Source organism: Pseudorca crassidens, chromosome 20 (assembly GCF_039906515.1).
Source record: "Pseudorca crassidens isolate mPseCra1 chromosome 20, mPseCra1.hap1, whole genome shotgun sequence".
Classification (NCBI taxonomy): Eukaryota; Metazoa; Chordata; class Mammalia; order Artiodactyla; family Delphinidae; genus Pseudorca; species Pseudorca crassidens.
In genome coordinates this window covers 9,535,392-9,548,315 of record NC_090315.1, presented here as the reverse complement: position 1 = coordinate 9,548,315, position 12,924 = coordinate 9,535,392, and the positions used below count along the sequence as shown (strand labels likewise).

General features: G+C 48.6%; 1 protein-coding gene across 1 annotated transcript; it reads left to right on the top strand.

The window, feature by feature from the left end:
* Positions 1–5,016: 5,016 nt before the first annotated feature.
* LOC137215486 (tetrapeptide repeat homeobox protein 2-like) lies at positions 5,017–11,255 on the top strand. The gene is given in 4 exon segments (XM_067720765.1): positions 5,017–5,027; positions 9,276–9,337; positions 9,917–10,086; positions 10,626–11,255. Coding segments are annotated over 4 exon segments (873 nt in total).
* Positions 11,256–12,924: the final 1,669 nt, after the last annotated feature.

Below are 12,924 nucleotides of genomic sequence, written 5' to 3'. Positions count from 1 at the left end.
AGGATTCTCCTTCTCCATCCCTTGTCCCAACTGCCTCCTTGCACATTGTCCCAGCCTGCCCTGGGGCGGCATCCCTGAGAAGGTGGCAGGAGCTGACCACCCCTTCCAAAGGTCATGGCCTCTTTGGCTCCAGTGCAACTTAGCCCAACCCAGTCCACCCCTTTCCTCCTGGGGGGCCCCATAAGTCTTAGTCATTCTCTCAACCCCAATGCCGTCTCGCATGGAGTCCAACCGGCATTTCAAACCATGAGCCCCAGACTCCAGAAACTGGTGCTGAGAATTCGCCCTGAGACAAAATTAAACCAAACGTGCAGCTGATTTGGGGTAATGTTTAGGTCAGAATCACGGTGTCCTTGAACAAACAGGGAGGGAGGCTCGATGCCTTCACTTTCCATTTGGGACACATCTTTAGCATATGAGTAGAGATCCTTCTAGAAACTCCAAAGACAGACTTTACAAAGCCCCAGGATGGAACCTTAGGCCAATTACACAGTTAAGTTCAGAAATTCATTTGACAATTTTACATATTTCACAAATGTCAGGTTTACATGATAGGCTTAGGGGGCTGTTTGATATATATATTTTTTTCTTTTTTTCTTCTTCTTCTTCTTAGTTTCTTCTTAAAGACATTTCATCATTCATTCATTTGGACATCGGAAATGGGCATACTTGGTGGAAGAATGGAAGGCAAGTTGCCTGTTTCACATCTGTTTTGTTTTCTTTTGTTTTCGCATTTTCTAAAGGTGAACTTCACCCACACATTGGAGGAATCGTCGTCATTGTTGTGTGGGGTGCACCGACTATGGTTGTGGGTATTTCAAAGAGAAGAAGAGGTGGACAGGCTTCCCACCTGCAAATATACAAGAGGCGGGGGTGAGAAATGGGTTTGGAGGCAGCCCCACATCCCAAACACACATTCCCTCTTTTAGATGTTCTGTTTTCAGTTTCGATTGTGGGATTGGACAATACATAGAGCTTGGTCTGGGAAGTTTTCCTGGGGCAGCACCATATTTCTTTCAATGCAGTCTGACCCATGGCCACAGAGACAAGCATTGTGAGAATTTGAAGAAGGATTCAGGCACTTTGACACTCTTGGAAGTTTGGTACTTTGGCACCTGCCTTCTCAATCTGAGTTCTCCTTTCATTTTTGGGTGGGGAAGGCAGCAGCCACGAGCCTTTCACTGGGGGGGCGTTTCACAAGGCAAGGGGGGAAAGAAAGTAAGGGGGTGGTGTGCTGGGAGACGCTTAACAATGGATTCCTGAAAGAAGAGGAAAGCCCTGATTTGTAGTGGTTGCCCATTTCCATGGTGTAAATACTTCCCACCGTGGCTGATTTCAGGGCATCAAGCTGAGGTCCCTGAACTCGGAGGTGGGAAGAGACACTTGTAATCTGTGCTCATGAGCCAGGACAAGCAGGCTCCAGGCCCCCAGTGCAGGAAGGAATGTCAGGAGGAAGGCACAGTGCAAAGAGAGGCTGAGAGACATCGGATGATTCTTCCGGGTCCAGGTCAGGAGAGGTCCACACAGCCTAGACCCTGGAGGGCACACTGCAATCATTAGAGCCCACAAAGGTGGTTTACTCAACATACTTCTCGATCATCTCTCATGGGTCTGAGTTGTGCTGGGACATTAGGCCCAGAGTCCACTGTGGGAAGCAATGAATAAACAGAGAAGGATGGCATATGTTGGGGTACGAGATGGGGGATCCAGGCAAAATTTTCAGGGTAGAGACAGGTAGGAGAGGACATTGTGCTCTGGATCTGTGCAAAAATTGGGACGGGGATGCCACGTCCGTTAGTCATTTTGCAGAGACTCGCACTCTCTGAGCTGGAGGCTGGGGTCTCAGGTGTAAACAAGAGTCTCTCCCTGCCCCACGGAGTTCCCCATTCATAGAGGAGGGTGTGTCTTGTGCAAGCAATTCAAAGGCAGCTCAATAAGGAGGTCCAGGGAGGGCTTGGAGGATGGCCACGATATTCTGGAGGAGGGTGGAAAGTAATAGTGGCTGGATGGGGGAGTCACAGTCACAGGTCAAGACTTCAAGAGACCCCTGTCCTGGTGTCTTCTGAGAGTTCTCTAGGAGTTGGACAGAGGGAGGAGTTGAATCTTTTGGGAGATTCCAGGTTCCTTTCCCTGGGCCAGCCTCCTGAACATTGGTTCTTCAGATGTCCATTGGGGCTTCCTAAAGCCAGGAAGAGTGACAAGTGAATTGGGGACAGAGCAAGAGGCAAGGGGCCTCCCTCACTCTGTGTCAGGCCCACTGTCCTCCCCTTTCCCACTCACTGGAACTCCAGGTCTCCCTTCGCTGGCCACCTGTGGAGTGAAAATGATTAAAATGTTGAATCCCGCTTAAAGTCTGGGTGATTTTTTTTTTGTTTCCATGTAGGTGCAGACCTGAGGAAGTAAAAACAAGGATTGCTCTGTCCCCACCCTCTCTCCCCCACCTTCTTTCTCTGGGGACATGGGTGCGTCCATGTGCTTTCTCTGTCTGGTCACCGTCTTTTCCGTGATATCTCCCTAAAGCCAATTAGGCAGGGACATGGGCTCCAGACGGCCAGCTTCCACCTGCTGTTACCTCACTGGGCCCCTCCCTCGCTGCAAGGGAGTGATGACCATGCTTCTTGCCTCAGTGGTCCATGTGAGGTTTATTTATTTATTTATTTATTTATAGCTGCGTTGGGTCTTGTTGCTGCATGCGGGCTTTCTCTAGTTGCGGCGAGCGGGGGCTACTCTTTGTTGCGGTGCACAGGCTTCTCATTGACGTAGCTTCTCTTGTCGCAGAGCACAGGCTCTAGGCACATGGACTTTAGTAGTTGCGGCATGCGGGCTCTGTAGTTGCGGCTCATGGGCTTAGTTGTTCCATGGCATGTGGGATCTTCCCGGACCAGGGATCGAACCCATGTGCCCTGCATTGGCAGGCAGATTCTTAACCACTGCGCCACCAGGGAAGTCCCAGTCCATGTGAGGTTTAAGCCCTCCTCATCAGCCTCTAGACCTCTGCAGCTTCATCTCACACCTCCACCTTTCCCCTTCCATCCTTGCCACTTTCCATCCCTTCTCCCTGGTCACTTTTGATTTCCCACCATTTCTCTTCCATCTCTCTTCTTTTCTCTTTCCTTTTTTTCTTTTTCCCTCCTTACTATTGAGTCTCAGACTCCCAGGTCCCCATTTCTTTTAGATGATTTTTGTCTTTTTCTTTCTTTCCCCTTATTCTCTTTTCCTTAGTCTTTGCCTTTCTGTTTCTCCAACTCCAAGTCATCAAGCTCTTCTTCTGTCCCTGTCAATCACTGTGCTCTGGGTTAAAATGTGTGTGTGTGTGTGTGTGTGTGTGTGTGTATCAAACACTGAATTGGTGAGGTCAGACAAACTTGCTCTCCGAGCCTGGCTCAGCCACTTCTGGTCCTATGACCTTGGGCAATTTGTTTCTCCCAACCTCAGTTTCCTCATCTGTAACATGAGGCATTGAGAGGACCTACCTCAAGAGAATTTAATGACATCATTATGTTAAGTACTTGGTCCTGAAGCCTGGTCCATGCTAAGAGCCCAGTAAGCGCTTCTTTATTTTTATGGTAAAATACACATCACATGTAACTGACCATTACTAAATTTTAAAGTGTGCAACTCAGTGGTATTAAATACATGCACAGAAGAAACAAGGCATGCAAAGCTATATATCATGGGAGTCCATTTATACGAAAAGTCCAGAATAGGCAAATCTATAGAGATGGAAAGCAGATTAGAGTTTGCCAGGGACTGAGGGAGGGGGGGAAACTGGGGAGCGACTGCTTAATGGGTGAAGGGGTTTCTCTTTGGGGTGATGAAAAAGTTCTGGAATTAGATAATGACCCAGCAATTCCACTCCTAAGTATATACCCCAAAGAATTGAAAACAGGTGCTCAAACAAAAACGTGTGCACTCGTGTTCGTAGCAGCACTATTCACAATACCCCAAAAGATGGAAACAACCCAAATGCCTACCTTGAAGACATTATGCTAAATGTTTATCTTACCCTAAAATGTTTCCTGAAATTCTACTTGCGCCAGGCGTAGCGACTTTATTCACAATGGCCTCAAACTGGAAACAATCCAAATGTCCATTAACAGGTGAATGGCTAAAAAAACTGGTGCAACAAGACAATGGGATACTCCTCAGTGGAAGAAACCAGGCTCAAAGCAGAGTCCATACAATATGATTCCACTTACATGAAATTCTAGAAAAGATAAAACCATAGCAGCCGAAAGTGAATAGTGATTGGCAGGATCTGGGGAATCAGTGGATTAGATTCACCGCAAAGGGACAAAAGGGGCCCTTTTTGAGGTACTAGAAATATTCTATATCTTGACTATGGTGGTATTTCCACCCCTGTATGTGATTGCCCAAACTCATCAAGTTGTATGGTTAAAATAGGTGGAATTTATAGTATGTAAATTATAACTCAATACATTGGAAGGGAAAGAAAAGAAAAAATTTACTGAGCAGGTACTATTTGCCAGGACTGGAGAAAGCCAGTCCCAACTCTTTCAATTCTCAAAACAATCCACCAGAAAGATGCTATTATCATCAGATCGATGCTGTGATTATTCGATGCTGTGATTGCCTCTCACTGAGGCAAAGGGAGGTCAGGTGACCTGCCCAAGGTTCCACAACTAAGAGGAGGTAGAACTAGGATTATAGTCCTTGTGTTAGGATGCAGACCTTCAGGACGCTCCTGGCATTTCCCCCTTCCTCCCCATTTTTGATCCTGTCTGTCACTCTCGCTTCTTTCTTGCCTGTCTCTTTCTTCTTTGGTCTCAAGCTCAAGGGTATTTCTCTCTTCTTTTTTCCTCTCTTCATCTCTCTCCTCACCCCCATACGTCTCTGACCTCCCTCATGTTCCTCCTGATCTCTGAGCCCCTCCCTGGATGTTTCCTCTGTCCCTGAACAGGACTAATTTAGCAAATGCTCCAATCCTCTTATGATGGTCCAGCCTCAGCAGAATGGCAGGAGAATTAGCGGGGATTAGACACAGACGCATGACCCATGGGGGAAAGGTACTTTGTGGAGACAACTGAATTTTAACTAAGTGATGTCCTCCTCCACCCTTATCCCCTCCATGTGAAATCACGCCTGGGACACACAATGATAATAAAATCACAGCTAAACTCTTTATGGAGCTCTTTGCTATGTGCCAGCCACTTCTCCCGTATCTCTCCCTTATTAAATTTCATTACAACCTCATGAAGTAGGGGCCACCCCCCACCTCCCGTATTTTCTGGATCAGGAGGGGTTAAGTCACTTTCCCAAGATGATCGGGATCCTGTTCCAGCCATCCTGGTGCTTTTCAAGTTAAAGATGAAGAAACAGAGACTGCGAGATGAGAATGGAATGGCCCTGGGACCACACAGGCTGCAAATGCACCCCCTGTTTGGTGACTTCAGAGATGATGCTTTCAGCCCCTCAAAATATGGAGAACATGAAAAAGAGGGAAAGAAGTCAAGAGGGTGCAGAAACAGAGCAGAAAATACGTTCTGAGAAAGAGGAACAGAAAGCAGAGCAGAGGAGGAGACTCGTTAGGGAAAGAAATGACAAGACAGATGTCAGGAGGGGGAGTTCGTGCAAGGTATTATTTCTTCTTTAACTATGTGATAGAATTCAACAGGGAAGCATATGAGGCTGGAGGAGTGTTTCTTTTTTTTAGGAAGGTTAATTATGTATTTCATTTATTTAACATACATGTAATTGTTCATATTTTAAAATTTCTTTCTGTGTCAGTTTCAGAAAGTTGTATTTCTCCAGGAGTTTGTACATTTCCTCTAAGTTGCCAAGTTTATTGGCATACAGTTGTTCATAATATCCTAATTTCCATTTGATTTATCTATAGTATTAAGTGATATGTCGGATATCAGATAAGAAGAAAGATTAAAATCAACCATCTTTAACATCATCTCAGTAAGTTAGAAATGAGGGAATAAAGATGAGAGCAGAAATTAATAAAATTAAAAATGTACAACAGAAAAAACAACAAAGACATAAGTTTTGTTAGAGACTAATAAAATCAATAGCTCCTGAAGCGGCTGGGCCCGTGGGCCATGGCCGCTGGGCCTGCGCGTCCGGAGCCTGTGCTCTGCAACGGGAGAGGCCACGGCGGTGAATAGCTCCTGAAAAGACTAGGAGAAAAAGAGAGAAATTACCAATATAAAGAAGGGAAGGGGACATTACTAAAGATCCTACACTAAAGACATTAATGATCATAAGAGGATATTGTGAACAATTTTATGGCAAGAAATTTGAAAATTTAGATGACAAGATCCTAGGAGACCACAGCTTGCCAAGGCAAGAACACACAAAAATAGAAAATCTGAATAGTGCTATTAAAGAAGAGTAATCCGTAATTTAAGTTTTTCTCACAAAGAACACTTCATGCCCATTTGTCTTCACAACAAATTCCACAAAACAATTGAGAAAGAAATTACATTGATTTTATGCAAACTTCCAGAGAATTGAAAGAGAAGGAACATTTTTCATTTTATGAGGTCTGCATAACCCTGATATCAAAAACATGGCAAGAACATTAAAATAAAGGAAAATTATAGGTCATGAGCTTAGATATAGAAACCTTAGACAAAACATTACTAAATGGAATACAACATATATTACAGAGGAGGGATAATACCTGACCAAGCTGAGTTTATTCCAGGAATGCAAGAACGGCTTAATATTAAAAAACCAAGGAAGGTAATTTGACACATTACTATAATAAGGAGAAGATAATATCATTTCAGTATATGCAGGGGAAGCATTTGATAAAACTCAAAATTCATTTTTAAGCCATTTTAAAAATTATTTATTTATTTATTTGGCTGTTCTGAGTCCTAGTTGCAGCACATGGGATCTCCGTTGCTGCATACAGGAGCTGTGTTGCAGCATACGGATCTTTAGTTGTGGCATGTGGGATCTTTAGCTGCAGCATGGGAACTCTTAGTTGTGGCATGTGGGATCTAGTTCCCTGACCAGGGATCGAACCCGGGCCCCCTGCATTGGAAGCGTGGAGTCTTAGCCTCTGGACCACCAGGGAAGTCCCTCAAAATCCATTTTTGACTAAAAAGAACAAACTCTTAGAAAAGAGGAACAGAAGCAAATCCCTTAATTTAATAAAAGGTATCTGCAAAAAATCTCATAGAAAACATTATGTTTCATGTTTTTCGTTTGTTTTTGCGATACACGGGCTTTTCACTGTCGTGGTCTCTTCCGTTGTGGAGCACAGGCTCCGGACACACAGGCTCAGCGGCCGTCTCACGAGACCAGCCGCTCCGCGGAATGTGGGATCTTCCCGGATCGGGGCACGAACCCGTGTCCTCTGCAACAGCAGGCGGACTCTCAACCACTGCGCCACCAGAGAAGCCCAACACTGGTGCTTTCTTGATGATCTTTGGCCGACTGTATTGGCAGCAATCACCAAGTCTGTCTCAAAAACCAACCTAAACTCCCAAAACATGAGAAAGCCAGATTCCCCAACCCCTCAGCTACCAATTCGAGGCATGGACCCTCTTCTCAATCTTTGCTCATCTAGGGACTTCCCTGGTGGTCCAGTGGTAAAGAATCCGCCTTCCAATGCAGGGACACAGGTTTGATCCCTGGTTGGGGAACTAAGATCTCACATGCCACGGGGCAACTAAGCCCACTCACCACAACTACTGAGCTCGCACGCCTCAACTAGAGAGCCTGCATGCCACAACTACAGAACCCACATGTCCTGGAGCCTGCGTGCCACAGCTAGAGAAGAGAAAACCTGCACGCCACTACTAGGGAGAAGCCCGCAGGCCACAAAGAAGAGCCCACTGGCCACAACTAAGACCTGATGCAGCCAAAAAAAAAAAAAAAAAAAAACTTTGCCCAGCTAAACATCACGATGTTCCATTTAATTTCCTTTAAAAAGTAGGGAGGGCCTTATCTACCTTGGTGCAAGGTGGAGGGAAGAAAAATCTCCCATGAGAATTCATAACCACGAGCCGGTATTCATAACATTTGTGCCCTAAATTTACACTTCCTATGTGGGGAAAAAAAATCTAGAGCTAAGAATTGAGTTTAAAGTGGTCCCGGTGTGTAATCCCCAAGACAAATGGCAGAAGCAAATTTAAATCCTTTTAACCCAAAACTTTGTTGCATGTTCGAATTTCTAAAGTTTCATGGGGAAAAAAAAAAAAAGGCAGCACGTGTGTATAAATTCCAAAATGGTAGTGTGGGAAAAATGGGTTGAAAAAAAAAAATCTAAGGGAAAAAACCACACACACACACAAAAAAGTAGGGAGACTGTGGGGGGGTAGTGGGGAGGGCAAGGGAAAGATTGGGAGTCTGGGATTAGCAGATGCAAACTATTATATATAGAATGGATAAACAACAAGTTCCGACGGTATAGCACAGGGAACTGTATTCAGTATCCTGTGATAAACCATAATGGCAAAGAATATGAAAAACAACGTCTATATATGTATAACTGAATCATTATGCTGTACAGCAGAAATTAACACAACATTGTAAATCAACTATACTTCAATAAAATAAAATCAAAAAGTAGGGAGAAGGTGGCCTCGAGTCACATCTTACAGATCAAGGACATTACTAGATTCTCCCCTGTCGACAGCAGCACCATCGACTGTCTTGGTGACCAATGTGTTCCCAGCTGCCCAAGAAGCAGAAAAGGTGTCTACTTATGGCAGAATGTTGCCAGAAATGGAGCTGAGTATATGTCCACTTATGGTAGAATGTTCCCGTGGGCAGCCGTGCAGAGTGACGTAAATCGAATAACAAGTTCTCTCTGCTGTGTTTCACGTTGTACTTGATCACTTATTTAATTGTCATCTCCCACTGATGATAATAAAAGTCCCCTGGGGATGAGCATATTAAGCTGTGTCCCCCCCTGACCCCAGGAGACCCTGGCACGACCCAGGAGTTCAGTCTGATGTTTAGTTCCAGGTCTATGCAGCCGGGAGAGGCAGAAAGCTGGGCTCCTGAGACCCAAGATCCTGAGTCGAACAGGCAAACCAGACCCAGTTCATTCATCCCAGAAGGGAAAAGGGCAGGACCCAGGCTGTCTTAACACACAGGGCTATTAGCAGCTCCCAGGAAAGGCCCAGCGAGTAGCTGCTGCTCAATACAAAAAGGATTAATCAATGATTGCATCTCCTGCAAAGGAGTGAGTCTGAGGGTGGGGCAAGACAGGGTGGGTTCCAGGACCCTTAGGGTGTGCCCAGGTGGGCACAGCATAAAGCTGGGATGTAAGCCCCAGGCCCTGTGAGCAGAGCCTCAGATGCAGACAGCAGAGCAGCAGTGAGGAGGAAGCGAGAACCCAAGTCTCTCATGGGTGAGTCTGGGCCACCAGGAGGGCTCTGGGCCGGCGGTGGGGTTGTGCAAGGGGTGTCCTAGGGCCAAGGCTGGGAGGCCTCCTGGGCATCCAGAGAAGGGCCCAGCTGTCTGAGAGCGCTTCTTGCGCTGTGCTGTGGGGAGGGCTTAGCGGAGTCTGCGGAATGGAATTACATTACTGGGGTGAGATGAGCAGAGAGCCTGGCACACAGTGGTCCCCTGTAAACGTCAGGGTGGCTCCAGCCCTTGGATGGGAGAGGGGGAGCGCTAAGGAGCCTGTCCTCCGTGCCTTCCCAGGCTGGGGGACCTGGAGTACTCCAGGAGCTGTGATCAGGCCCATTTCAAAGCTGTGTTCACTGAGGCCCAGAGAGGTACAGGGGCTGGGGCTGAAGTACGGAGAGCTTGAGTCCGACCAAGAACATCTGGTCCCGATGCCGCAGGCTTCTCCACGCACTGCCTGCCGCCCTCAGGCCTGAGCCCCCCGGCTGCTCACAAGGGCCTGGCGCAGGTAGGCAGAGGGTGCCAGGCGGGCTGGGGGCTGTTGCTGGGGCTCATGTGACCCTGCTTCCCCCTTGGCCAGGCCCCACACGGAGCGCAGGACCCCCAAAGAGGAAGCGGCAGGAGCGCACGGTGTACACCAAAGAGCAACTGGACGTACTCAAGGAATACTTCCAGAAGAATGAGTACCCCGGCTACCAGGACCGCCTGCGCCTGGCGACCAGGCTCAGCCTAGAGGAGCACAAACTGCAGGTCTGACGCGCCCCCCACCAGGCCCCGCCCTTCCCCGCCCCCGCCAGACGCACTCCCACCTCGCCGCCTATCAAGTGCCCTGCCCCTGGGCCACCTTTCCGCCCTCTTTGCTCTGCAGGAGGGGATCAGCAAGGCCAAAGCGGTCCGGTGCTGCCCTGGGTCACGCAGCAAGCAAGGGGTCTCCCGGGTGCGGACCCAGGGCTGGACCCCGAGTCCGCCTCAACCCTGTGCCATACAAGCCCTCCAAGCGCATCCGGCCGGGACTGACGCCCCCCGTGGTCTCCCCGTGCCCAGACCTCAGGGCCTCTGAACCCGCGGACCTCTCGGGCAGACCCCTTCCTGGCCCCCAGGCCCTCCTGCCCTCTGCACTCCTCCCCGGCGGCCTCCTGAACACCAGGGGCAACAAATTGGGTCTGGCAGGGGGAGGAGGAGGGATGGCCGGTTTCTCACAGGGACGGGGCGACTTCACACCCGGGGCAGAGGCGAGTGCACGCAGCCTCTCGCCTCTTACACCTCGTCCCGGTCCCCTGTTTACCCAGGTGTGGTTCAAGAACCGCCGGGCCCAACGCTCGCGGCTGGAGCGACTGGCCAAGGGCCGAAGCCAGAGGGCCCGCGATGCTCACACGGACCGCGGGATCCCCGGCGCCCCCGGCCCCGCGCCTGCCCCTGTCATTGCCGCTGCCGCCGCAGTTGCCGGCCCCGCATTCCCAGACGGCCCGGGATTCCGCAGGCCCCCTCTGCCCAGCAGCGCGGGGATGCTCCCAGCGCCAGAGCCCAGCAACCCCAGCCACGGCCGGGCCATGTGGGCCCCGGCACAAGGCGCCCAGGCGCCCGTCCAGGCTGCTTCAGCCCCGGCCCCGGCCCCAGTCTGGCCTCTGGACCCCTACGCCCCCAACTTTGGCCCAGATCCTTTTCCAATTCCAGTGATATTCTCACGCCAAGACCCTTCCTTGCCGACGTCTGGGTACCAAACAGAAGATAGCTTTGTGGATGAGAACGACGTAGGCCCCGGCCGGTTACTGAATTTATAGGGTCATCTTTCTCCGCAAAGTCCTGCAGACCCCACGAGGCCAGAGAGAACTAGCGCGTTATGGGCGCGGATGCGGGAAGCGGTGGCCGCTTGTCTTCACAGCTCGTTACTCTCAGCCACTTGTCCGCACCTCCCTTGATCCCTGGGGCATTTTTGTGCCACTGTGAGGCCATCACGGGTCGCGCAGCTCTGAATGTCGTCCCCCCGTTAGTATTTGGGGGGCACGTGGGCATTTCTGTCAATGCCTCAGTCAGAGGTGGAATGACGTTCGCAGTGTACATTTCGCTTTCGTGGATGCTCCCAAGAACTTTCTATAGGACCTTCACCAGCCTCATAGTGAATTTAATTAAAATCGCGTTAAATCTTTACCTTCCCTTGATGTCTAGAAATTTTTGTTTTGGCTTGTACCTACCCTTGCTTGTAGTTTCAAATAAGTGTGAATTTGAAAAAGTGCATTAGGACTTCCCTGGTGGCGCAGTGGTTGAGAGTCCGCCTGCCGATGCAGGGGACGCGGGTTCGTGCCCCGGTCCGGGAGGATCCCACATGCCACGTGAGCGGCTGGGCCCGTGAGCCATGGCCGCTGAGCCTGCGCGTCCGGAGCCTGTGCTCTGCAACGGAAGAGGCCACAACAGTGGCCTTTTTTTTTGCGGTCCGCGTACCACAAAAAAAAAAGTGCATTAAATCCGTAAATGGTTTTGGAATTAATTGATATCTTTACAATACTGAGCTTTCCTATGTAGGTATATTACTTATTTATTCATCCATTTGGTTCTCTACAAAGACCCTCCATTAAGTGTTATTATTTAACCACAGTAGTCTTACGTATATCTCTCTGTAGGTTTATTTCTAGCACTTTGTTATTGCCTGACATTTTAGATGGTATTGAAATGTTTATTTTATAATTTTTATTTTATGATTATAATTTAATTTTACATTTTAAATTAGAAAATTTTAATTTTATATAGGATTTGACTGAAATATTTATTTTGTATCCAGGGACCTGGCTCAATTTTTTAAAAAATTCTAACAACTTATCTGGATGTTGTTTTGGCCTTGATAATTTGAAAATTCATAAAGTTCATGGTCATCTGGTAAACACTGTTTCCTACAGAGCCAGGGAGTGTTATCCCTTCCTTTGGTTTTACCAAACGCTGTAGGAATATCTCTCAGCTTTTCTCTCTGCCCCACTGTCTCTCCATCTCCCCATTTCGCTACCGCCCTCCTGTGGCCATCCTGGCCCCTGAGTGTCCCCACAGCCGGTCCTCTGACCCTGTCCTGGTCCCATTTATCAAATGCTCCAATCCTCTTAGGCCAGGCCGGCCTCAGCAGAGCAGAGAGAGAATTAGATCAGATTTGGGAGGGGAACACTCACGTGACAGGCTCTGGAGTGGAGTGCTGGGGGGAAGGGAGAGGCAGACTGCCAGGATATAATGAAAGCCCCTTTTGCTTACCCGACAGACTCTGGTGAGAATGTACACACACAAGACCACCGAAACCCCACCCACTCAAACCCTGACATTGTGGCCAAGGGCAGGGAGGATCTAATTTTCCATCTATTCCAGGAGAAGGAGCTGGGGTGGGGAAGTCCCTATGGGCATTCTGGGGACAGGGGAGGAGGGAGAGAAGATTCAGCTTCACCCTGGGCAGGTTGAGTCAATCACCAGTGGGCAATGATTTAATCAATTATGCTTATGTAATGAAGCCGCCATAAAAACCTAAAAGGATGGGAAGGTTCAGAGAGCTTCTATGTTGGTGAACAAAGACACAGCCAAAGGCTGCCTAGCCAGGTCCAAACTCTTGAGCACAGA